Genomic DNA, 27,802 nt, shown 5'->3' with positions numbered 1-27,802 from the left:
GCTCGTACTTACGCACGCAGTAAAAAAGAAAAAAAAACACAATACTATACTTACTGTAAATTCATAGTAAATCTCCTAGGTGGAGGGACAGCAAATAAATATTTTAATATACGGTAAATACGACTAGGAAACGCACTATTTTTTTCTTTGTCCCAAAATTCTGAGATTGTTTTACTGCTTTTTTTTTCTGATTATCTTACTTTCATTTCACTTTCTCTATTGGTCATAGAAATAAATGAATGCCTCCTTTGCACATTTAAGCATAACATGTGTAACGTGTAGTCCAAATATTACAGGCAAATATTTATTTTAACCTGTAAATAAGTTTTTTAATAAAGATGCATGACATTTTACAGACTATTCCAGTTTCATCCCTTCTTTTGTTTTCCCCAAGTTGATTACAGAGGGATTTACCAAATATGGTGATATTTAATGACTTTTTTTGTTGGTTGTGTTCTCTTTATTTTCAAATTAATATTGATACACAAGGAGAAATTGAAGATCTCAATAAGTCAGGACTCTAATAGGCTACTCCAACAAAATGTAAATAGAATTTAGAACAAATAAGCCAATTTTCAGATATCTACTATAGAAATGTATGAAATTGTGTAGATTTTTGTTGCCAGACTTGGCCTCATTTGTATTCCTAAACATATCACCTGCCATACAGAAGCAGCTGGCTTAATGTAAGAAATGAACTTGGGATGCTTCGTCGCGATAAATCAGTATAAAAAAATTTTGACCCATCTCACCTGCAGCGTTTTTGAAGGTGGAAGTGTTTGTGTACGTGCGTCTGTGTGGATGTTTGCGCGTGCGCGCCCCCCCTCCCTCGTCACCAGTCAGTGGTTTTTCGGGTTGATCCGACTTCTTTTGGCTGCTGTGAGTTCACTGTATTGTAAAGGGTTCTGTGAATCGGAGGAGGAGGGGGGGGTTGATTTGCAAAATTTCTCCCGATAGGGTACACATCCGGAGTCTCTTCGAGCTTAATCTAAAGCACCTTTTAAGAGACTGAGTTTTATTCTTTTTATTAATTTATTCAATTTATCTTAGTTTATGCTTTACGTTAACGCTCTGGGAGGGCAGAAATGGCGGCCAACATGTACCGGGTCGGAGGTATGTACGTCAATGTGGATCTCTTTTTTTAATCAAACAGAAACCCTTTCAGATTTGCACCTCTTGGTTGATGTACTGCGTTATTTGAGCTATTTTGCATTTAACAGTGAGGTACGGCTGTGCCACACAAATTGAGATGAGTTTAGTTGGAGCATGAAGGTGAGAATTTCTTAATATTTGGGATTCAAAATGGGTCAGGCCTGGCGTCTGTCGTGGCCACAGAAGCTAGCCACCAGTTTGCTAAGTGGCTAGCTTATAATGTAAACATTTTTCAGTTGTCTGCACCTTTTACTGTTGCAACACTTTTTGAATACGAACACCGTGGGTACTGAGAACTGATTCACCGTGGGACCTCACGACTATACATGTGTTTATACTGTTGTTAAAACGTTACCACGGTCAGTGTGAGGCTTCCTTTGTATTTGCCTCTTCTGGCATGCAGCCATTAGTACGAGTCCTTATTTAGCTAACGTTAGCACCAGCGGTGGCTTCACTGATAACCATTATCTCCGCCTCTGCTACACTCGCTCATCATTCGAGCATTGTATGTAACCATCTTGGCAATATTAAAACACATGAACTGCCACAGTGTACGCCCACATTCCCTTTAAGTGCAATTAATTAGCAAATTGGGCTTTTGGCTGGCTAGCTCGTTAGCAGTCTGCTGGAATTCAACGTCAAATTATTGTCTCAATTCATGGCGTTGTGGCGTCTGCCGGGGTTGATTCATAGGTGCCCAACATTTAAATCTACATGAGGATGATGGATTATCATGACTATACGATGTTAGAAATGCCACATAAACTACAAGCGATACTGGCAACACTTTGTCACTGAAACAATATGCATTGTAATACACCTTTACTTTCCTCACCGTCCTACTGCCTTCAGAAGTTTTGCCCTGTCTAAATGAAAAATTATATGCAGTGAAACAAGTTTTTTTTTTTTTTTTAGATTTGATTTTGTGTCTCGATTCAAATAGTCAGATCTAATTCTGTTAAACTTCCAAATTAAAGTGATGGAAGCTGCAAATAACCATTTCAAATCGACACAATTATAGGCTGCAGCAGAATCAGAACCGGAGTGTAATTGCATATATTTGAATGATGAATTATTAGCCTTAACTCTATGCTATACTTCTTGAAATCTCACCAATAGAAAGGTGGATAGATTTCTGTCAGGAACATAGTGACTACAGTCATTCAGATTGTGTTTGAATGTAGCATTTATGATAGACTGAAGTTGTGCAAAGTTATTGTACATCCTGCTCAGATAAGTGGAATCATGCTTAAGGAGAGGGGGAAAATGTCCTGTAAAATGAAATATTTAGACTTTTCTACACCCCTAGCCTCAAGTTGATTATCAAACACCAAAACTGTATGCTGTCCTGCAGACTTAGAAACTTGCACTGCACCTTTTATATGAATTTTAATTGACCTTTTAAAGTTGGGAAGTTGGTATTTATAGTGGTGCTTGCATGCTACATTTTCACTTTATGTGATGTGATGCGATATTCATTACTTCATATAAATGTATTGCCGCTGGGCGTTGTGAATTTCCCTACTCCTTAATAGAATTACATATTAATAGCTACATTGTGATATGTTTAATGAATGAGTGAGAACACTGCAGTATGTTACACAGCCAATTTAGTTGCCTTGAATGACTTTTTGCGTGAGATCTAAAGCCCATCCTCAGACATTGTTTTGAAGATTAGTCAGTGTTATAGTGATGTGATGCATGAAGTAATCGGCGCGTGTCTGATGTTGCAGATTATGTATTCTTTGAAAACTCCTCCAGTAACCCTTACCTGATCCGTCGGATAGAAGAACTCAACAAGGTACTGCTGTGTTTGTGTGTCATTGTGCGTTCATGCCTGCGGGTGAATAACTTGGATTCCTCTCCATTGCTTTACCCAACCCCCTTTCTTTGCCATTGTGTGTGTCCATTTAGTGACTTTAAGCGCTTATTGTCTAGACACAGGTGTGCTCTTGTCTCTTAACTGTCATTATTACTGGATACACTTAATGTGTGAGTGTGTGTGTTTTGGCGTGGCAATAATTGTTATTGAGTGTTCCAATGTTGCTTATACCTTTTTACTAAAGATATCAAATATTTGTTGTTGTTTTTTTTAAAGAAAAGCTGATATCAGTTTTTTTGTAAATGCAATATGGCTTTATTTATTTTCCTCTCACTTAACCTATTTATAAGTATGTGCTAAGATACTGAAATGAATAATGGTCATTATCAGACTTGTTGAGATAATGTCTGGTCAGAAAAAAAAGTGTCATCTTAAGTGAGAGAAGGGGAGCTTTCTGTAGGATTAAGTTTAATTTAGCAGTCAATTTAGCCTGTATACTACTTAACATCTTCAATGTTTTATAATGGTGAGATGGTGAGTAGTTAATCACAGATGATATTTGGAGCCGTTTCATTGGAATATACTATATTTCTGTTATTCTGTCCTCGTCCTTATTGTAAAAACAGTAGCAGGACCAGCATGGAGGCAGTCAAATGTTGTACCCCCACAACCATTCTTCCTGCATCAGTCACTACATTTAACACTGGCTGTCTTTAAGCCTGTTGGCCTAATTATACAGTGCAACAATAAATCAATCATCTTTTCAGAAAACACTGTTGCTGCCCTGGTCAGCCTGTCACAGTGGCATAATTTGACAAACGCACAAAGGAGGCAGTTCCCTGTGGAAATTTGAGGTTTTTACAGGGAGGTGTTGCCACTTCTTTCAGTCAATCTGAATCTTTTGTCTTCTCTGTTCCAGACTGCCAGTGGCAATGTGGAGGCCAAGGTGGTTTGTTTCTACAGACGGAGAGACATCTCTCACAGCCTCATCCAGCTCGCAGATAAACATGCAAGTGAGTAGTCAGACTTTTAGTTTCAGCAGCACGCTCGCTGCAGCGGCCATTGTGTGAGCGAATTGTGACGTCAGCACAACTCCATTGCCATTTACGTCAGAGTGCGGGGTGCGCTGGAGTCAGTGCAGTCTTCATCCTCAGCAGTACTATAACACTAATGGTATTTTTGCATGTAGTACATTATGTGCACACAGACATAACTACACAGTTTCCAACTTCTCTGTTTACCTTGTAAGTGCTTTTTTGATGTAATATGTATCATGATTACACCGTTCTGGGTTTTGATTGGTCATTCAGATACCAGTAGAGATGGATCTACTCTCACACACTCTTCCCCTCTGCTTTTACTGTATTTTATATGCATTACTCATTACACAGCGTTCAGAAATTGGGGTGGTGCAAGACTGACCAAAACAACACCAAAGCACCCAGTATGCTGGGAATTGTGAAGGAATATAAGTGGATTAATCTATTAAAGCAACTGAAAAATGTTGGCAGTACTTTCTGGGTTTAACTTTGCAGACGTGAAGATATGCTCCTTTTCCGTGCCATTGGGTTTTGAGCTGCTTGTCAACCTAGAAATAAAAAGGCTATTTGAATATGTTTGGGATGCTTGATTGTTTTAAACAGCTTTTGCTAGAATCAATTAGATCTTATTACTGTTTTTTGTGGCAATCATTATTTTGCTTCTACGACCAATCGGCAGTTGTTAATGGATTATAGAAGATTTGACGCTTTCATCATGAAACAGTGTGGTTCTTAAGTTGCATCTGAAAACTACTGGGAAAATGGCATCATGGCTTTAAGTGTTCCACTACGACTTGAAAATAAGTACTTCCATACCACATAAAACTTTCAATTCAAGGAGAAGGTTGAAATGTGAAGGCGCGTGTATGAGTAGGCCAAGAAAGCCTACTGTAGCTTGACTTTGAAAACATAAAGCCTAAACCTTACAGTGAGCCACAGACGATGCCGTCACAGCTCCGCAGGCTGTTTGTCGTCCGTCTGCCAGCTGCTCAGAAGAGGCCGAAACAACAGAACTCATTTCTGCCTACCACTCCATAAACTGAAGAGCTAACTTGATTTATAGTTCAGGTTTGTTTTTATCAGAAAACTGCCACAACATCTGGTTTATGGAAGTGTTATAGTTGAGTAAATAGAAAACTGGCTTTGAAGAAGAAGAAAAAAGCAACTTCACTGCATCATTGGTTAATGGTGAAGGTCAGAGGGGAGGATTAGAGGCCTTTGTGTTGTTGTTCTTGAGCTTTAGCAGTAAAATTTGCATCTGTTTTGTTTATCATGCTTATTAATCAGCAGACATCTGTTGGTGAAACATCAGCTCTGCTGGAGAACTAACAAGTCATTTCATCCAAATCTCAAATGTCTCCCCTGAGTGATATTGAGCCACCAGTTATGTCATGATATCAAAAATTTCAGAGTTCCTGCTTGTGGTGTTGAATTTCCATTGTCTTCAACGGGTGACATTTGCCTTTATGGTTATTGTGTTTGGAGTTTTGCAATAAAAGAAAGTAGCTGTAGCAATTTGCAAACCATATCTTTCCAGCTTCTTTTCTTTCTTTTTTTTTTTTTAAAGTCCTTTTTATTTTACAACAATTTTATGAGTTTGCAGTGTTTGAATGGGAACTTTTCCTTATCTTCTAACAAAATCCTCCAAAAGATAGATTTATTTCTCTAAATACCAGTGAAATGGCATTGTCTTACTTCACTGACGAACAAAAGACATAAACCATGTGCCCAAAAGTATTTAGAACCTCTTGGTTTGCCTACCTACATTGAGGAATTTGGTTTGTAGTGGGATGTGATGCTATTAGTACAGCCTGTATGCTGGAAAACAACATTTTTTTTTTTATTAATATAGCTGCATTGGCAGATGATCTATATTCAGAAAAAAGTGTGTGTCACAGTGATTTTAAATGTTTATCTGCTGTCTGGCATATTGTGCTGACTCAGCTGCAGAAAACCAGCTGTTCCAGCATTCATTGATGAACACGGTTCCTAAAATCCCATTTCTAGCCATAGACGGCAATATTTTGCAATTGCAAAACATTTTAGCCAACTTTTTTATTTTGTCATATCTGGAAAGCTGTATCTGGAGCTATTCCAAAGTGTCATTATCTCGGATAGATGAATGTGCCACGTTCATCTTTATTGGTCTGTTGTTCAGTAATTTATCTGCCTTGTTTCTTGTCTCTTTTTCCTACTTGGACACTACCAACAATCTTTCAGTGTATTTTTTGTGATGTCATTTTCCTCCGTTTTCCTGTGCCTTTGCAGAGGAGTTGGAAGAGGAGAAGGAGAACCCAACAGAAATAGACTTAACAGAGAAACAGAAACACCAGCTTCGCCACAGAGAGCTCTTCCTCTCCCGACAGTACGAGAGTCTACCTGCGACACACATCAGGTATTACACACCAGCTCATACACGAGGTATACAGCTCATCATCTGCAGGCAGGGCTCGTGGATAGCCACTCATTCAGCTGCAAACACATTCCAAGCTTCACACTTCCTTTGTCTGTGTTTTACATGGTGCGTGCTTCCCTTTCTCCCTCTCCATTAGGGGGAAGTGCAGTGTTGCGTTATTGAATGAGACTGAATCCGTTCTTTCATACCTTGACAAAGAGGTAAGCCTGACAGAAGAAAGATTTGATGTTGCTCGTTAGTTTTTTGCAGGTTTGGGATTGCATCACAGAATGTGTCTGGTCATACTTTGTATGGTGAATGCAAAGTGTATCACACCCCTTTCATTTTTATTACATTGTAGATTTGACAAATTGAACTGATTGAATTGACAGTGGCCTCATCTTCGATGACTGTATGTTGGATGGCAAACTAATTAAATGGTTAATGGATGCAATTGCTGCTTACTTTGATTTTCAGTTGATTGGCAAATGATTTCTATGATTTATTTATTTATTTTTAATGAAACATAAGCAAACGTGATAGTTTCAGATGACTTCATATGTTCATAGTAAAAAGTCAGCAAATAAAAACCAATCAGTACTTGTAATGTTGGCTTTTTCAACTAAACATTTATAAAAACATTATTTTTGGTCTATTTACCATTTCGTTGACTGATTTATTGAAGTTTGGCTGCTACCTTGTTGATAAAAAATTTATGTTCAAGTTTATTTTTGTATTGCAGATATTATTAATTTCATTAGCTGAATATTGTAGACATCAGTTGAAATTGGAAATAGGACAGGAACTATCACTTGGAAATATTACGGATAATATCAGAACTTGAAGATATGAGGCTTTTTCCCTGATTTGACATGGCCCGTTTTTTTTTTCCCTCCCTATTGTATGTAATGTCTTGAACAGAAAAACCTGTTTGTTAGTACTACCTCAGTTAAAGTTCCAGGAGACTTAAGCTCATACTAAAAAGTCAGAGAATCCTCAACTTTGGGTGTAACAACAGGGCTGCTGTACTGCAGACGTTGACACACTTCCATCTTGTCTGAGAAGAGAAGGGGTCGAAAAATGTGTGCGCACAGTTTACAGATCTGTGGGCACAGATTGCACGAGTCCATGAGTGTGTTTAGAAATGAACAGGATGCATTTACACCTGGTTAGCTCTAGCAAACAGTTCGCTGTGTTAATCCATACATTGTTTTTTAACTCGGAGCTGGTCAAACATTTGCACAGAATAATGTCCCACATGCAAACCTTACAAAAACCTGCGATGATGAGCAGCTGAGCTCGTCCATGTTGATGGGACGCTACCTTTACTGGAGGATAGATGGGTAGAATTAAGTCAAGTCATACTATGCAAGGGAAAAACCACATTGGATTCAAATTCTATGTTCAAAAATGTATGAGAGAAGTTTCCATTTAGATTAGAGTAAGAATCCAGCATCCCAAACTGTTTCCTATGTGTCTGAAAGTGATGTTGTGTTTCCTCAGGATACCTTCTTCTACTCGCTGGTGTACGACCCAACACAGAAAACTCTGCTGGCCGACAAAGGAGAGATCAGAGTGGGACCCCGCTTTCAGGCAGACGTACCTGAAATGTTACAAGAAGGTATACTATGCAGTTCATTGTATATTCAGTTTAATTCTTGCAAACAGGTTCATAAATGAATAATCATGAACTTATGAATTGCGCATGGATTATAAATTGTTATTTTCATCTTCAGTGTGAAATTATGTCCCTGTGGGATCTGTAAGATGTTTCCTGTGTTTTGCAGGTGAGGCAGATGACAGGGACCAGTCCAAACTAGAAGAGAAGCTCTGGGATCCAGAGTGTCCTCTCACTAACAAACAGATAGACCAATTCTTAGTGGTGGCACGGTAGGTCACTTTACATCTTACTCCGATGCAGTGACATCAGTCAGATACAGTGACTTGTAGTAGATAAAATTCCCACTTAACAACTCACAAATTTATTCCTAGCTTGGATGTTTTTGGCTACTCCAAATGTAAAGGATGCAATGTTCAACTACACTACTTTTTATTGATGGAAAGCTGGGTCATAAACGTGATAAACACACATTTTAATTTGAGGGAACTCATCATTATTGGTTTTTATGAATACGTGATTTTCTGTAGTTTTCTTCAGAAGAGATTTCGTTTGAATCATTGTTGACGCTTTCAAGAAACTGTTTACAAGTGTTTAAGGTGCTTGTTCAATGGCTCATTTGCAATATGTTGCTCTGTAACATCGGAAGCATCTTGGCCGTGAGGCGTTTTTTGTTTATTTCTGGAAAAAAGACACACCTGGAAACCAAAACAAAAAGCCCTCATAATTTAATACATGTGATTGTGTTGTAATCTAATGGCACATGTGTTACGTATTCCCTGTTGATTTGTGTGTCTCTGGTTACTTTTTCAGGGCGGTTGGGACGTTTGCCCGAGCGTTGGACTGCAGCAGTTCAGTCAGACAGCCAAGCTTACATATGAGTGCAGCTGCAGCCTCACGAGATATCACACTGGTGAGCTTGGATACACACTCACCCTTGCAACAACGATTCAGGATTTAAGTGATGGGCTGTAACCATCTCTCTGTGTACACTGGTTCCAGTTCCATGCAATGGACACACTGCATCGCCATAATTACGATCTGTCCAGTGCGCTAAGTGTGCTGGTCCCAGCGGGGGGTCCAGTGCTCTGCAGGGATGAGATGGAGGAGTGGAGCGCCTCAGAAGCTGCCATGTTCGAAGAGGCATTAGAGAAATACGGAAAAGACTTCAATGACATCCGACAAGACTTTGTAAGTACTTTTTGTAACGACATTCATACCTTGACTTGCTTGGGAGGAAAATCTTCTGTAATAGCAAACTGCTCTAATAATGCTAAAGTGATTCAAAAGAACAATGAAGAAACAAAAATGATATATGTTCTAGATACTCTTTAATATTTATGTTTGGACAAATTTGAGACTACGTTTGCTTCCTACGCACTGTAATTATCTGCAATGGGATGGAAATTCATTAAAATTCCATCAAATCAAGCTGACCAGAGCTGCTATTCTGTTTAAGGAAACTTTTGGGACTTTAAATACTCTCATGTGACTATTAGATTCTTTTTAGCTTTTCTACCTATACTGTACAATAAAGCCAGGATATTGGTTATTTCGTGGCGGCAGGTGCTCATGAATACTTATTAAATGTGTGAATCACAGTGTGTGTTTTCGTCTGCGGCCAGAAAGGAGCAAAGCCAGTAGCTTTCAGCCTCGGTGGTCACGATGTCTCTCGCTTATAAATATACATGAGGGCTTCGCGCCCAGATGGCAAGAACATGAGTTATTAATATCGTTAATTTTCTTTCGGTCTCTCTCCCTCTCCAACCTTCGCTCCCTATTTTACTCTTTCTGCTTGTGAAGTTGCCATGGAAGTCTCTGACCAGTATCATAGAGTACTACTACATGTGGAAGACCACAGACAGATATGTGCAACAGGTAAGATAACTGTAGTATTTTCAGAACATTAAAGGCACCAAATTTCGGCACTGTGCAAAAGACTTGAGCCGCCTCTCGTTTCTTTATTCTTTTCTTCCAAGGAGCCAGTAATCCCTGTAGTCATTTAAAGTGGTCTTGATCAACAGTTCTCCAGGCTTTCTGAAAAGCCTTTGAAAACATTGCTCTTTTACTAATTTCTAGTTCAGGTCCTTGTACCTGGCCATTTTCATAGGAATGTGTTTTTTTTGGTTAGCTAAGTCACTTTAGAAAAAAAGCACCTAAATTCTATCTTTAGGCACTTTGTTACTAGAAGCCTGTTTAATTTGTTCCATTTTCTAGATAAAAAATTCCAAAGATAACACGGTTTAAGAGACAGAATTGTAATTTTGCACCAACAAGGGGATTCCCAAAGAGCAAATCACTTAAAATGTGATTGAGTTGTGGCACAACTCAAGTGGAGGTCAAAAGATGAAGTTGCAGGCCTAAAAACAGTATCTATCCCTGATTACTACTGGAACAAATTACAAGAAAACTTGTTTTAGAGGGTTCAGGCTGTGTGAAGAATAAAGGTGCTCATACCAAATATTGAATTTCAAGCTCGATAGAACTGTACAATCTCGTCTTCTGGCCCATCTCTCAAAAAAAGGAAACTCCACATTTAGTTTTGCTCTTCCAGAAATGAATGATTGAAAGTTAGTCCATTCAAGTTGAGCTTAAAAAAAGGCGTTTGGTCTTAACGTTTTTAACCAAACTGCATCTTTTTTAAGACATTTTCTGCCTGTGAAATTATACAATCTTTCAAACTCCCCATTTGTGGTGAAGGTTTTCTCTAAAAAAGAAAATGTAATTGCACCTTCAGCAGAAGATGAGACTAGACCAAGCATTTTTCACACCAGAGCAGCAAAAAACATTGCACAACTGTTCAAAAGCTGAGTGATAACCCCCATCGCAAAACCAGTCTTTTTGTGTGTGAAGTTGTTTTGGGGGAGGAGATGCTTTGAAAGTTGTCAGATAAGCAAAATTGACGGTGCGGAGGTCACTCTGGATGAGAACACGATAAATCAACCTAATGCATTTTTCAATGACTTAAGGAAAAAGACCAGATGGAATAGTGTGGACTTTGTTGGGTGATTTAAGTTGATATTTGGAGTTCTACATTCAGGCTTTGATTTGTCAGCGAGAATGTTTGTGAAAGTTGTTTTATTTGATTGTAATGAATAAATTAATTTTGTTTCTCTCCGAGTAGAAGAGACTGAAGGCAGCTGAAGCAGAAAGCAAACTGAAGCAGGTTTATATTCCCACATAGTAAGTCTCTTTACCTCATTTCAAACTCGTATGGAAATTTGAGTTATTTATGCATCTGTGCCAGCAGGGTATGCAGTGCTTTCAATCAGGTTTCTTTTATCTCCCTCTGTGTCTGACAGTAACAAACCCAACCCCAACCAGATCTCGATGACCAATGGCAAGATGGCGACGGTGAACGGCGCGGGCCCCGGTGCCTACCATACAGCAGGAGGGGGCAGAGCCTGCGAGAGCTGCTACAGTAAGTTTAGTTTGTGAGTCGGCACCGCAGGTGTGAAATTAAAACACCAGAGCAGTTAAAAGTCAAATGTAAATAGAAATATCTGCCCTCTGAAGGCTCTGATTCCAAACTACATGCGTTCCTCTAATTTGCACCTTTCTTTTTTTAATAATAGCTTTTAGTAATATTTTTTTCCCTTCTTTGGTTCCAGATGTGGGATGGGAAACAAAAACATTTTCTGAATTTAAACTTCTCTTATTTGAGTGCTTTTAATTTTTCTCATCAGTTAATGTTGGACCCATTTTGCAACTTGTCGTACAGCTAACGATAAAATGTCTGGAAATTCTGTGAATGCCCATTAGAGTCACAGGAAAGTGTCTTCAAATTCTTGATTTTGTTTTTTTCCCCCCAACACACAGTTCAGAATTTGTAGCTGTTCGGTTTACAATTACACAAGAAAGAGAAAAAGTTCAAATACTCACACAAACTGCAAGTAGAGAATATTTCTTTCATTTTTTTTGCTTGATTAAAAAGGAATCTCTTTCCCCTCAGATTCTCTGGTTGTTATTGAAACTTGTTATTGAGCTGCTGTTTGTGCTGCTTGAAGATGAACCAAAAATCAGCTAAATCTAAATTGTATCAAACCCCAACGTCTGTTCATATAGGGTTTTTATCATTGCATCTTTGTGGACTTGTTTGTTTGGTGCCTACAGTCAATAACTGGCATGCTGCGCGAGTCCTTCTGGAGCATGAATATTGATAAAATCACTTATGGAAGGATGCACACAGTGGGGAGAAGATCGATGCTCTTGAGTGTCTGAGACCAGCTTGTTCCTGCAATTCCTCGAACAAGCAATAATGTGTTTTGTACTTTTAACAGCCATGCAGTCGGCCCAGTGGTACTCATGGGGGCCCCCAAACATGCAGTGCCGCTTGTGTGTTTCCTGCTGGATGTACTGGAAGAAGTATGGTGGCCTGAAGATGCCAAGCAGAGCTGAGGGTCCGGAGGAGAGGACCTCCCCCAGTCCAGCAAGCAATGTGAGCATCAGACCTGAACATGTTTGAAATACAGGGAAGATAAAAATGTGGCAACATTTTGCAAGTCCCCACAACCATGTTTTAATGTTAAAACAAATTTTCCAGATTTGAACAGAAAAACAACTGTAGGTCTGTGAAATGCGACATATCCTGTATTTAACTGGTGCCTGGAGCTGTTGTTTACAATATTCCAAATAGCATTTAACATGTTGGCTGTTATTAAAACACATTTTAGTTCGACTGTGTTGCCTTTTCAGTTGAGATAACAGACCAATTATGAGATGCCATCTCATCACAGCTCTTTCATTTTATTGTAAGCAGAAATATGAGCTTCAGAGGACGTCAGGCACCTTGTGGCTGTACTTTTATCTCCCTGATGTACATTTTAATTACATTGTCGAGCAGATGAACGTACACAAAGATTGTTTGTAAGTAACATGCCAAGGAATTGATTGAAGAGAATTGGAATGCAGTCTTTATTAATTTAATCTATTAGACCTGTGCCTTTTCAGCTGCGATATAAAGAAATGCCCACTAGTCTCTGTACAGTAGCACACAATCTCATACAACAACCCTGCTATAAATCTCCTTTTCATGACTTTTAATAATATTCTATTGGGTTTTCAGAAAGTTGCTGAGTCAGCTTTATGGTCACTCGGTAAAATTATTAGAGCTACCTCTCTGATTTAGACAGCAGCCTCCACATGGAACTTTAAGTTTTAATAAGCACTTTGAGCAACCGAATTGTCTTCCATGTGGGTAGAATTTATTGCTGGACTGAATATTTTTTAGCTCAGTCAAAATTCAGTTGAACAAAGCTAATATTAAAATGGGACCATTTTGTTTATTTGTTTGCATGGTGATGTAATATTTTAGTCTCTTAAAACGACCTCCACGAGTGTTTCGACTTTTGTATACTTACAAAATGAATCACATCGACACCTGAAATTAAAGTGGGACTCGGCGCCTTAATAACACTTGCTTCTCCCCCCCCCCCCCCAAGTTTAAGCTGCCGTTCGTTCATTTCCGTTTTCTCTCCTCAATCTCAGGATTCTCGCTCGAGGAGTCATGCTCCTCGCCAGTCTAACCACATGGTGCCGATGCGTAACAGCGGCAGCCCCAAGTCCTCCATGAAGACCAAGCAGGCTTTCCTGCTGCAGGCCACCCGCCTCACCAAGCTGGCCCGGCACATGTGCCGTGACATCATCAGGCTGCGCCGTGCTGCGCGCCGGCCCTTTGTCCCCATTAATTGTGGGGCCATAAAGGCAGAGTGTAAGAGCTCTTTCACTTCCTCCTAACTTCTGCCACATGGCCACACATGCACATCTGAAGACAAAACACAGCACACACAGACACGCACAGACACACACACCACCCCTCCTCACCCTGACTGCCCTGCCATCAACCCCCATCTCTGCCCCCTGTCTGTCTCTCTTTCTGTTTTTATTATTATTGTTATTATTATTATTTTGTTTTTTTGTATTCTCCCACCCCGTTTCCAATAAAGACTGCCTGTCCTCATAACTATGAGTTTTGATCATCTTTTCATTCGTATTTTTTTATTTTTTTCATTCTTAAATCTGTGATGGTTCTTGGTAACTGTGAACTGAAAGCCATTGTTGAAATTATACACAAAGATTTAGTGGTTTAACAAGTCTACAGATATACCTGCATACATTTGAAAATACACATGTAATAATAACTGTAATTAACAGGTAGATTGTAATAGCTTGCAATAGGAGTCGTTCTTGTCTGAGCCGTATATTTGCTGAAGTTAGAGGTAGAGAAAATGTATTTTAATAAGAGAAGCTCTATTTTGCACGGTGCCCTGGTAAAGGTGCACCCACCCTGTGCTGTCATGACTGGACAATTTGTCTCAGGCATAAATGTTCACTGTAAATACTGAACCTCAGCTTCAGTGTGTTGACCATCACCATTTTTTAAATGTTTTGTCTCTTTTTGCACATGCATTTTCTCCCCTCATTCTGTTAATCCTGTGTGTTTCTCTGAGCGTATTAGGACGAAACGGTTAACGTTTGGTGTGAAAGCGAGCTTTAAACAGATCTCGGCTGCTGAAACTTGAAAGAATGGGGGGTGAAGAGAAGACTGCAAAGAATACGCAGCTGCTCTTGACTTCTGTTGCTGCTGACCCCGTCGCCTACTCTATATACAGGCTTACCCATCAGGAGACCAGGTCTCCTGCTGTAGGATGGACCTACACCGTCCCATTCGCTCAGCTAATTTCCTGTGTTCAGATCATGCAATATTCATACAAATCCATCCATATGCCTCCTCTGTCTTGTAAATCCTGGGGACAGGATTTGCCATTCAGACTCATTTCTCTCTCCAGTTTGCCTCCCCATCTGTCATTTTCTAACGACTGTTGCAATATTCTCATCTCATCTTCTACCTCTATTTGCTCTTTTCTTTCATTACTGTGTGAATGTGAGAGTAGACTTCCAATAAAGTCGCACCTGAAAGCATTTTTTCTGAGTCCTTGTGCTTCATGTGTCTGTGTTATCTGTCCATCAACTCCACCACACATGGAGAAATCACACCAACACCCTCCTTCCCCAGCATGGTCTCAGCATTTGGTGCCTACTCTTCTAACGCCCTCATTATTTATTCACACGTGCTTGTGATATGTTTTTCAGTCTGCATGCATGCATGTACTGACATCTGTATGTGCATGTGGGGGGAAGGTGATTAGAATTCTTTTTTTTTTTTTTTAGTGGTCGTGCCATCCCTGGAAGCAATTCACCACATTAAAACCTCAGTGCTCTCTTGAATTGATTTCTGCATCATGTGTTTCTCCTCATTTACACAAGCAAAAGGCCAAGTTGTATGGGTGAAAATCTTATACAAATCTTGGTCAGGTAGGATGTAAGTTTCAAAAAAGAAGGAGAGGGAATTTGTGCAGTCTGAGAGACCCTGCAATGACTGACACAAATTTCTGTGTGTGTTCGGTTTAGACATGTTGAGGGTGTCGGAGGGGCAGGGGACTCGCCTACCCAAAACCAGAGCCGCCCAAAGGAGCACTCTCACCAGTGTTGTGCAGTTTCTAGGTAAACATACACACATTCAGCGTCTGAGCAGGAAAAATGGACCATTATCAGACTCGTTATAGTCCTGAAGTTTGAAACCAGTGATTTATCGGTATACATTATTCAGATGGTGTGTAGGGGCTTGTTCATGCAGCTCCAGTGTGGTGTCTCTTCCAGAGTCCCGTCCAGCGGCCCACGCCCCTCGCTCCCACCGCACCCCAGGCCTGCAGACGCCTCCCCCTCGTCGCCTCCTCTCCTCTCTCCCACATGGACCCCATGGCATGCTGGGAAAACGCAGCTACCATCACCACAGCAGGGCTGAGCCGGACAGGCGCTCAGGTACACGCAAGGACTTTTTTTTTCCTTCAATAAACTAAATCTGAGCTAATTTCAGAAAAGTGATTATGGTTTATTTATCCTTAAGATTGTTGTTGTCTCACTTCATCCTGCTAAGAAGCAGAGAGTTGTTAGTGAAAGCCAACCCCCACTGAATTGGAAAATGCATCTCTTCATTCTTTTAATTAAGTTACAAATGATGTCAGTTAACCTTGGGGACCAAACATTGTTCATATGAAATGTTTTTGTCATCCTTTTCCTTTGTAAAATCAGATTAGCTGAATCGCACCGGGAGTTGATAACCTTTTCTGCCATTTCTTATCTAAACTAGCTCGTTGGAGAGAATGACAACTAATTCTAATGAAAACGAATCAGCAGATGGGGGTCATTTGGATAATTTGGATGATTCAACTTCAGTCTGACACTTTGTTTTTTATTGGTAACTTCACTATTTTTCCTGAAATTGAAACACAGTAATTTGCTGCACCACTTCTAAATAGGAAAATGAATAAACTAATCAATACTATTCTTACCTGACAGTTTCCCTCATGTGTACTTTGCATCTTTCTCTCATTGCTGTGACTTTGTTTTTGCAGAGAACCCAGGTTCAACAGGTGGGCCTCTCATGGTTGGTGAACTTTTTCAATTTGTTGGAACACATTTTGCACATCTGCATCACTGCTTTTTGTAATCAAATTATTTTTGATGATCTTTTTGCAGCATAACGGCCGCAACAGCAGCAGTGGAAGCACCCGGGGTGGAGTGATGATCCGAAAGAGACGTCCCAACTGGATCGATGCCCCTGATGACAGCTTCTTCCTCGTCACCCGGGAGACCAGGTAAGCAAAGGTGACCCTTTACCGACCTATAATTGACTGATTTGATGTGTGTGTGTGTGTGTGTGTGTGAAGGGAAAGCAATTAATGGTGAGAGCTGAGCGAAAGCAGATAAACTGTGACCAAAAAGGTCATTTTTGTGTTGTGGTGACTTCAGACAGCTGCCGCGTGCATAAATAACAGTTCGGTTTCATCAGGACATTACTGACTAGATGTTTATACAACCAAAAATCTTTTGGTTTTATGAACAGATTTGAGTTTTTGATCATAGATGATATGAATATTGGATACTCATAGCTGATCAGTGTTCTCTTCTTTTCTTAAACAGTTAGCAAGCCTTCACTTTAAGTGAAAGTGTATCATTTATAAATGGATTTCTGAAACTAAAAATGCATCTTAATCATGTTCTTATGGGTCTAAATATAAAGAACTGCGATGCTTTTGTTTCGAGGCTAATGTTTGGCTATAGGCAGAAAATCACAGGAGGATCGGTGGATAATGACACCCACATCCTGGGAAAAGAAAGTAGTTCCATTTCTATATTACATTGTAAATATGTGATCTTGAATATTATATTATTATGAAATCTATTTATTCATGCTAGTTATGCTAGATGCAAAGCATAGCTGGTTTGGTTCACATTCCTGATGTCTCACTCTCACACAAAGCTCATAGAGATAGTCTCTCCATGTTTGTCAGCAGCAGCTGATTAGTATGTTGCCACTTTACAAATGTTAAATTAAAACAATGGATGTATCAGACATATTACCAATCAATAAGATTAAACTGATTCTTATTTTCGATCTTTAACCGGACCGTATTTTTGCTCACTTTCTTCGCAGTTAATACAGAGACGAATGGATATGTCTATGGAGGCAGGATGTCTATTCATAACGTAAAGCATCATAACTCACTGAATTCTCAACTGATTTTTGAGTGATATGAATTCTTACAAATGCCCGCTTGTATTTACGACACATGATGGTTGGTTTGATTAAAAATTGTTGGGTCTAATTATTGGGTTTCACACTAATGTACATTTCTATCCAAATTTTACATTGCTTTAATTTATCTTGTTTTGTTTTACACCTCCATGTCCCTTTTTTGCCAGTTAGTTTTTCCCTCAGATACATTCCTTTTTAAGCCTGGGCCTTAAAGTTGAGTTTTATGCATTTAATAACAGCTATTCTTTGATCAAATTTAGTTACTTTTTAGCTACAGTATCCACATGGTGTGTTGGTAGGTCAGTCCACCAACTGGATGGAATGCAATTACATGTGGTGTAGATATTCCCGGTCCCCAAAGGGTAAACCATCGATACAACACTGCAAATTTAGGGGGTTTTAGTCATAGATTCTATCTAAAAGATGGAAGTAGCCACCTTTGTGAAAAAATAAGCCAGTTTGGAAGTGTGTTAGAGGATAAAGCAGTGTATTCTTTAGAGCAAAACCTTTCCTATGACAACCCGTCACCCAATGGTCATACATTGTTTCTGCTACCAGCTCTATTGTTCACTCGTGAATATCCGGTTTCAAAAGAACAACATGGCCAAAGCGGTAAACTAAAAAAGTAGATGATGCCATAGTTACTGCATGTGTGCATGGAGAAGTCGAAGTTGCAAAGTTGACATATTCTATTCTCGCTTGTTCTTTTGTATGCACAGACCTTGAATTCTAACTTCAGGATAGTGCTTCTTCTAATTTAATTGCTGTCCATTTCTAATCTTCATAACTAAATGTTAAACACGTCTGTCCACTGCATGTAAAAGTTTTGGTAAAAGCATGTTAATAAGCAGTTCTTGTATACATAGGCGTGATTCAATTACTACAGTTAATCTTCTTTCTCCTTTTTATCTCTTCTCTACTAAATTGGATCATTTTTAGCCAAACAAAACTAAATCTAACCAGGCAACAATGCTCTTAAATGGAGGTAATGGGAAAGTATTCCTCACAAGATGGTGCTAATGTCCCAGCATACAACATGGCGTAACATATCTTCTCATTCTCCCTATACAGTCTCTGGTTTTTAGTGACTTATCTTCACAACTCTTCGGTGGATTGCTACTGTATGAAATTTGATGCATTTATGTTCCCCTTATAATGCTCTCCCTGAAAACTTCATTCAAAGTCAGCAAACTAGCTTGCTAGCAATGCTAACATGCTTGTTAGTGAATGGAGCAAATCCTTCGATAACCTTTCGAGCTAGCAAACAGACAAATACATGTTTTTTGCCACTGACCTTCCCCTTTAAACAGCTAACTAAAAGTGTTGATTCTATTTACTTCATTGGGAGAAGTGAACAAAAGCACAGACTGAGATTGCTTTCACCCCATATTCTCGGTATTCTCAGTTATATTGAAAAAAATTCAAGTCACACATCCTCTGACATTCTGAGGCATTTTCATCAATTCACTCTCACAACGTTCACTTTTGCCACTTAGGGGACTGAAAGTGTACACCATGTCATACTATTAGCACTGCTTGAATGCATCATCATTATGGCTGCTGAAATGACCAGCATGTCACTGTGAGCATCTCAGCATGTGACATAAGCTTTTAGTTGTATGCAACCCTGTGTGTAGATGCAGCATTACAGATCTTCCAGCATAGCTATTAGGATGTTATTAGTGACTCAAACCGAATCAGTTGTAATCAAGGACTGAAATATGAGATTTTATGACGCAATCTGCTGAGTGACTGAAAAGTGAATTTGCTTTTCAGTAGACAGGCCCTCACCAAATTATCGCCTCGAGAATGACTGGAATAAGATGATATTGTTGTTGTTTTTTTCCTTCTTTTCCACATTGTAAAAAAATGATTTACTCGAGCCTTCAAAGGAGTATGAATTATTAAAGAGGAGGCAATAAAAATACACACATCTTAAAATCTCCTCAGAACCTCAAAGAGCAGACTACTTGCATTCATGTCCTGTTTGTCTTTGCTAATTTTGGCCTTAAATACACATTTTGATGTAAATATCATTGAATGTCGAGTTGAATAAACATGTTTTTTCTTTCTCTGAACACACCCTATAGATGTGTGTGTGTTTGTGTGTTTGTGTGTGTGTGTGTGTGTGTGTGTGTGTGTGCTTATAACTAATCAAACTATGCAGTGTTCGTATGTGTGAAAGAAAGATGTTTCTTCATTAAGTTGGTGCCTAAATGAGCCATGGCACCCGAGTCTCACAGCCTCCTTTGGACCGCCGAGGCTAAAATTAGAGCAGCTAAATGGCGCAGATGGAGCCAGGCACTGCCGTGCCCTGAGTGGAAATATCATTACCGCATTAACCATGGGTGCACTCACATGGATCACTCACTCACCACCAAGATCAACATGGCTGTGTGTTGATGTGTGACAGAGACAGCATCAATCTCAAGTCTGCACCCTTCTTCATATTATACTGTCATTCACTCTCCCAGTGAGGCAAATTCCTCTCTGAATAAAAGATCCAATCTGATATTAATGAGGGATGATCGAAGTTTCATTCTTGTCCGCAGTCCCTTCATCCGTCTCTCGAGTGATGAAGAACGCAACGTGTCACAGGGCAGAGAGAAGGGCTGGGAAATCATATTCACAGTTATTCAGGGAAGTGGGAGACAAATAGAAATGGAAATGGAGCTAAGTAAGACAGTGTGTGAGTGTCATCGAAACCAATCGACTTCCTAAAGTGGACAAAAAATTGGAAAGAAAGAATGATCAAATTTCAGGTGTATTACACCCTGGAAAGCAAATATAGATATAAAAAAGACTCTTTTGCTGATGAGAAAGGAAGAGTCTTGGATCACTAAAGCCAGTGAGATTCACACACTGAGGAAAATACATACCTGTTATGGGCTATTCATCAAAGAATGAATTCATTCATTAATTTTCTATACCTGCTTTAGGCCTGGTGCCCATACCAGCTACCATTGTGCGAGAGGCAGGGTACCCCCTGGACAGGTTGCTACTCCATCACAGGGTCAACACAGACACAGATGAGATTCTAGATGATGAAAATGGTTGAAGCTTTAAACAGGGCTGTTGGGATATATCACAAGTGATAGACTTGTGATGATAAAGGAATAAAATATCAATATTGTGTTTAAAACACCTATAATATATTGTGATTTGATCTCAGTTGATAAAATCAAAACATTATTTATTACAAATTGGGGTTTTTGTACGGCATGTAATGTTTTTATCAAAGGTAAAGGCAACCGAAATAGATGAATAGATAAACAAGCCACGACGAATTAACTAAGAGCAATATATATTTTCAAGTTTGCTGTTGACTGAAAAAATATCATTACATGAATGCTTTTGGCCATGATAACTGTGTAATATTATGAGAGTCCAGCTTTAAGGGTAATATTATCCACCATTTCACACAAATGAAAGATGTGTGAGAAAATAAATGCAGGTGAGAAGAACTTTGAGCCTTTTTTTTTTCCTTCTGTTTTTCTACATCATCAATCATCTGGTAATCCTTTGTTTTTTTCTTATTTTCCAATGGAACGGGCCTGAACTACCGAATTAAAACACTGCATCTTATATACAGTACTAAAAAGAACTATTTTTACCAGCGATACAATTACCATGTCGATATAACAGGAAATACAATGATGCGCTTTTACTTTCCTCTACCCAAAAGCCAGTTGAACATACAAACAGGAGCTTTAGATAATGTATCGCAAGTGTTAAATGTGTTCTTCTCTGTTTCATATTATGCTGGAGCCCTCAGCGATAGTATGTGCATGTCTTGTAACAGTCAGTCTTCGAGTGTAGAGCACTTCAAAGATGCGCATGCAGATGCATGATTGTTGCATGCATATTTAGACACATTCTGTGCCCCTGGACGTACAGGCACATAATGTAATATAATGTGTTCATTTTATCAACGGAAGGATCTTTTTACCATTCATGGTGCAAGAAAAACATCCAAAGAGGGAGCAGTGAAACAGGAATGAAATGAGAGTGCTGGAAGAGCTTTGAATCCCTAATTGTCTGCATGAATTGTCACCTGTACGTTGTGTGGTCGTGTACTTTGCATTTGTCGGTCAAATGCCATTAGTGTTGTGTCAAACAGTTGTGACTGTGTGCCATGCTTTTGGTTTCGTGCAGACATTTTCTGTGGCCAGTTAAAAGCTTCTTACTGTCACAGCGTAAAGCCCATAGCAGTCAGGAAATTACCTCCGAGTTCTTTTACAAGCCTGGAAATCCTGCAGGGAAGGTCCTCTTCCTACCCCATTTATTTGTACTTCTATTCCCAATGCTCAGTAAATGTTGCACTTTCGTGAATCCTCTTCAAATAGGAAAACCTATTTGGCAAAATTTGATGCTCTCAAATTGAACTTTTGAGCGTATATTAAATCATTTGAACTAATTAAAAGTCTACATATCATAAAGCTGCTGCTTGTTGTATGCTTCACTGAGGAAACCTTTTTCTTCCACTGAAATAGGATCCACAGCAAAAAAACAGAATTGAATCTTCGCAACAATTTTACAACCAAATGAATCAATTTCAGTTGTCCAACATACATTTTTGTCAGATTGCTTGCAAACCCATACTGAGAACTAAGCTGTCATTGTGTCAGTGTTGTTCTTAAGCAGCTTTATAAAACTAGCAATTTCAGACAAACAATATTTGCAAGATTAGCTGTTTCACCTTGCTGAAACATAAAGAATAGTGGATAAGTGGCTTCTACTAAAATAAGTCATTTATAACAAATATCGAGTGTGTCTCAAGAGACTAACTTCATGTAATACATGAAAATAGATAGATGACAATCTATTGATCCAAAGGAAAAGCACAAACTTAACTTTTTGGACCAATCGGAGGGGCTGGGCCTCTAGGAAGGGGGACCTTAAAGAGACAGCAGTCTAAACAGAGCATTTCAGAAAGAATGTGGTAAGAGTTGCTGCAGCAATGTACAATATGCAAAAAAATTAAATATCTTTTAAACATTCAAGCATTTAAAACCTTTTCCAGTGGTAGTGGTAGACTTTGAAAAGGTAAACTTATCTGCAAATATATGGGCTCTTCAAACTAACTACAGTACTGCTGCAAGAATTTTAAAATGACAGATCAGTGAGAATAAGACAAAGCTTTTAAAGGATTAGAAGAAAGACAGCATCCACTGTAAGAGGAAACTAGTTTCTTAAGAGAAGGATGCAACAGAGAGTGTCTCAGGAAATGTAGGGAATTATCTCGGTGTCATGAAATAGCGTATGAATAGCAAAGTGATGTTGCATGTCCTTACAATGCATTTAGCCTTTTTCACATTTGTTACTGAGCACCATGTACAGTGAAAGGATGATGTCCGATTGATTTTTTTCTATTGACGTAGCTATTTGGTGTCTCATTTTAATGGTGTAAAATGACTCTCAAAAGCTTAGAATATACATAAATGGCACTCAAATGTACGTTTTTGGAATACAATTGGTGATGTTGCTTGTGAATTACTATTTAAAAATAATAGAAAGTGAGTCCTGGCTGCAATGATCACCGGTAGATTTGTTTTACTAATCTGAAATTACAAAGTAATGCACAGCAACGATGAGATAAGTATGGTAAAGAAAATTAGATAATTAAATTGTCAAAGTGCAAGCACATCATTTTTTCCCATCAGTACCAAAAGTTCATGGCGAGGAATCTTTCTTCAGTCCAATTAAATTTGGAGTTTTTGTTGTAATTATATATCTTCCTATTCACTCATGCCCCATCTCTTCTCCACCCCTCCAGGAGGGCTCGACGGCTGCTGTCGCGCTCCCAGCTGAGGCACGCTTGCCGGCAGCCCTGCGAGCAAATCACCCTGCGCAGGGTCTCCCAGGGCCCACCGCAGGGACTTGTCCTTGCCCCTCCACACCCTCACCCCAGTCTGAGGATGCGCGGCCCCATCGTCATCCACGACTGATCAGATACAGACTCTCTAACATTCACAACCCACCTGCATCCGCACTAATAATTTCAACAAATCCTATTTTGTATCCTATAAATGCCATTATAACTCTCAACAACGCTTAAACAAGCTCTTTGGCAACAGAAGGATGCGATGATGAGCCGTAATGCAATAGAAACATAAATCTGACTACAAGTGCTGCCTGTCTTTGACCCCCTGGGAATGTGTCTTTATGTGTAAATACAGTATCTGGGTGCATGTGAGTGCGTGTCAGAGAATGTGTGTGTGTGTGTGTGTGTGTGTGTGTGCGTGTGTGTGTGCGCGATCATGCCAACAACACAATTGGAAAACAAGGGGATGTGTGTTGTTCTTTGTTTTTATGGCTGAAAATAATGACTGAACATTGCGTGACCTTTGTGTCGATGGTGAATAGTCGTGAAGTTTCAGTTTGTATAAAGTTTCATCAGTTTGTATAAAGTTATTTTGGGAGGGGGTGGGTTAAGGTGGGGCGGGGAGGGAGGGGGTGGGACTGCATTTGTGGGGAGTGAGTCTTTTAATATGGACACATGTCCAGTGCTGACATAACTAAAAAAAAAAAAAAAAAAAAACTAAAAAAAGCACTACTCTGAGATTTGAAGTGGCTTTTTAAGAAACGGCTGCTTTAAATTCTGTTTTATCTTCAGTTTTTCCACGGCCATTTTGAAATCTGTGTAGATGAGCAGGAGCCAGTGTTGAAGAATAATGACCTGGAGGCATTATCTATCAGAGCTCCCCTAACTCTACCTGAAATGTTAACAGATAATCATGATGAATCTGCAGTTTTGAAAATATGAAAAGAAACAGGGAGCCAGCTTCCATCAAACAGCATAAGCCTCCGACCTGAACCAGTGTATAATATGTTGTATATCTCATTACAGCACTGTAAATTCCTCACATTCAATTTCTATGGCTGCCTAGCCCTAACATGGGTACATCAGCACTTCCTTTGCAGCAGAAAAGGGCATGAATCTGTCATATTTCCCTCAAGGCTGTGACCTAACTGCAACTTTTAGAGGCAAAAATAAGTGCTACATTGCCAACGGTGGTTTGCCTCTTCCAATCAGCATCTGTTTTCTTGACAGTGTAACTTCTTTAAAGCAGTCATGTTTTTACATCTCTCATCCTCTAAAAGTTGTCGCTTAACCCATCCAGCCTTTGGGCAAGTTTATTCTAAGTTTTGAAACTGGCATCGCCGCCGCATGTCTTTGGCCGATGGGTCAGATGATTTCTTCTCTTTCATTCAGAATGTTTATGTTAGTGTTTCCTGTCTGTCGTGTTGAATTATGAATATGCTGAGAATAATAAAAGGATAACAAACGATGCCAGGTTACGGTGTCCATTCTTTGAGCTGTTCCGACATCCTGTCCCGTCTACCAGCCACCTACGCCATCTCTGTGTGTCTATAATCTCTCTTTGTGTTGCTCTTGAGGGAGAGTGTAACAGATGGTAGATGGAGGCCTGATGCACACTCTGGCTTGTGTGTGGACGTCGTAAAATACTCCCACAAAATGTGGCAATTTGACAGCGATGAGGAATGAGGAGTGATCTCAGAAAACAAATGATGTTTGTGGAGGCTTACAGCTCGCCTTTAGCTGCTCACTCCCTGTTGTTCAGTGAAGATTTTCCATTTGCAGCTTACCAGAGCACCAAGTTCCAAAACGGCAAGTTTTTGAAAATATACTCTCCACACTCTATAGTTTCCAGTGAAAACTGGAAGCTGACGGAGAGGATGACGCTTACATTTGGTCATTTTTCTTTCAGGTATTTGCATTTGGTACTGTGGAGGTTTGCAAACAGCTACACCATCACCTGCTCCCTCAAATCTTTAATGGCAGCATCGTCGATACAAAAATCTAACACAACACTAATTAGCCCAAAAAAGCAACTGAACACTGTACCCCATTTCATGTTTAATTGTTAAATTTCTCCTTCCAAAAGTGTAGACAATTGATTTACCCAAGTTCATGGCTCTCATTTAGTAGGATGGAGGCATTCTGTAGAGTTAAATATTAGTTTGTCTGAACGTTTAATCTCTGTTTTTACATAGAGGTCATTTAAAAACACTGAAGTTATTTAGGGTGTCCTAGAAGACTTCTAAACATATGTGTTTCCAAGCTGCAACTCAATTATTTTTACCAGATCTTAGAGTAGTAGTCTTTTCTTTTTTTTCCTCGTAACAAATTGTTACATAAAAGCACAACAGAGTTTTGGAAGTACATTACCTTTAAAACAAATACAGTCGTTGAAATCCCCACGTGGGATTCTCAAACATCAGTGAGCAGAAGGTGTTATTACATGATGGACACAAGCTTGGGCTAGGACAGTTATATACTACAACAGCTCTCACTTTTCTGTATTGGCTTGTCGTGAAATTTTGGCAACAGGAACTTTGTCCCGTTCCATCCCGAGAACTTGATGTTGGGTGATACAGTTCACTCCAAAGGAGCTGGTTGTGGTTGAGGTCAGGATTCTGCAGAATAGATTAATGCTTCCGTACAAAATCCCAAAAATGTCTTCTGTATGACCCAGGCTTTGTGTATGTGGCCAAACATGAAGACTGCAGCCATGAAGTTGAAAGCAGTTTGCTGGAATCCCACCTGTAACCACAACTGAACAACAACAACCTGATTTATATCTTTGGCTTTGTTTATCGGTCAGTCAGCACAGAATCGACTACAAGTGCTGCTGCTGTTGTTTTTATCACAAATATCAGAATGATAACTTCAATATGCAACAAAGTTGATAACTGATCCTTCACTGTACATGCTTCCCTTTCTCTGCATATTCAGTAAGTATAATATCCTATTCCACTGCGCTACAGATGATTAAAACATCTACCTGTATTTAAATCCGGAGGCTCGAGAGCGATTACTTCTATCGACTGTCTTCAGGAGGTAAAAATGTTGGATGGCTAATAACTGTCTTCATTTAGATAATATGTGACCCCCCCCCCCCCACACACACACACCCAAACTCTTCAGTAGGTTTAGCAAGCCTCTTAGAGCCATCTTCGTTCAATCTTTGGACCCAGGCCTGGAATCTCTGAGTCTTATTTGATTTTTATCTAAAGTTTGCCAGACAGATAAATTCAGTGGTGAAAATCTATTTCTTTTTCCAATTGAGGAACATTGCCAAACTGAATTCCAATTTTTCTGGTAGTGACCTGAAGACAGTTATTGCAGTCTTAATCATCTCAATGCTAGATTATTGTAACTGCTTGTAAATGGGCACCAGCCAGTCTCTTTTAGCTCCTCTGAAGCTGGTTCAGACTCCAATTTAAAGACAAAGTGTCGCCCCTAATCTTGCATTGCTTGAAAAAATAAACATAGAATTGAACTGAACCTTTTCTGGACTTACTCCGACTCCAGGGCTCTTAAATCCTCTGAAAGGCTGCCCTTGGCTGTTCCTTGATCGAGAATAGGTCAAAAGGGAGATCTTTCATTTACAGGGCCAGCTCCAAGGGAACAGCCATCCACTGTCAATTAAATGTGTTAATTGACAGTGGATGGCTCTATGACTCTATTGGCAGTTTTAACTCAAAGCTGAAGACATATTTGTTCTCCTTCTCCTACATTTAACACTAGTATTTTCCAACCCTTACAGTTTTTTATTGTTATATTTCTCCCATTTTAAGGAACTCGTTTTATTAGGTTTTACTTAGAGTTGTCTTTATCGCTCTTATGATCGTTAAAACTGTCACTGCTTATATGTTTTACTTTTCTTTTCCTATTTGTGTTAAGTTCTGTACAGTACTTTGGCCAACTGTTTGTTTTGAATGTGCTGTATAAGTAAATCTGATAGGATAATTAGTTACTGACCTTCTGAAGTACTCCATTCAATAGGCAAAAGAATACTATTTCAAGAAAAGGACAAAATTGACTGTTGCTCCACAAAATATAACCTCTCTAGGATCGCCAGTGATCGCCGCACATCGTCGGCTGCTGGGGGCTGTTACCCGCTGCCCGTCGGCATCCCGATCCTCGTTGGCTTGATGAGATGCTGTCCTCGTAAATATAAAAAGAACTAAAGAACATTAAAACAATTATAAAGTTTTTCTCGTTTGGACGGCTGTGTTTTTGATAAACCGATTTCCTGGCGCAATTTCGTCGTAGCTCCAGTGGCGCAATCGGTTAGCGCGCGGTACTTATATGACAGTATTCAGCAGAGCAATGCCGAGGTTGTGAGTTCGAGCCTCACCTGGAGCA

General features: G+C 39.5%; 1 protein-coding gene and 1 non-coding gene across 3 annotated transcripts; both read left to right on the top strand.

Moving 5' to 3' along the window:
* Positions 1 to 885: 885 nt before the first annotated feature.
* mta3 (metastasis associated 1 family, member 3) lies at positions 886 to 24,045 on the top strand. 2 transcript variants are annotated; one of them, XR_012768541.1, is made up of 19 exons: positions 886 to 1,113; positions 2,886 to 2,953; positions 3,894 to 3,987; positions 6,283 to 6,409; positions 6,567 to 6,630; positions 7,913 to 8,030; positions 8,197 to 8,299; positions 8,841 to 8,940; positions 9,030 to 9,218; positions 9,831 to 9,905; positions 11,152 to 11,210; positions 11,330 to 11,448; positions 12,308 to 12,465; positions 13,515 to 13,737; positions 15,438 to 15,530; positions 15,687 to 15,848; positions 16,177 to 16,284; positions 16,442 to 16,473; positions 16,566 to 16,637. XR_012768541.1 is itself a non-coding variant. In XM_075456966.1 (19 exons), exons 1-19 carry the CDS (start codon positions 1,086 to 1,088, stop codon positions 23,571 to 23,573), a joined length of 2,103 nt encoding a protein of 700 aa, XP_075313081.1. In that variant the 5' UTR covers positions 886 to 1,085; the 3' UTR covers positions 23,574 to 24,045. The 2 variants fall into 2 exon arrangements, 1 of the variants encoding a protein (XP_075313081.1); XM_075456966.1 differs by lacking the exon at positions 16,177 to 16,284 and adding an exon at positions 23,402 to 24,045 and having other exon boundaries at positions 16,566 to 16,684.
* A 3,663-nt stretch (positions 24,046 to 27,708) lies between these two features.
* On the top strand, positions 27,709 to 27,802 carry trnai-uau (transfer RNA isoleucine (anticodon UAU)). Its single transcript has 2 exons — positions 27,709 to 27,746; positions 27,767 to 27,802. It is a non-coding gene; the product is annotated as a tRNA-Ile (tRNA).

Source organism: Odontesthes bonariensis, chromosome 23 (assembly GCF_027942865.1).
Source record: "Odontesthes bonariensis isolate fOdoBon6 chromosome 23, fOdoBon6.hap1, whole genome shotgun sequence".
Taxonomy (NCBI): Eukaryota; Metazoa; Chordata; class Actinopteri; order Atheriniformes; family Atherinopsidae; genus Odontesthes; species Odontesthes bonariensis.
This window is presented reverse-complemented; position numbering and strand designations above follow the sequence as displayed.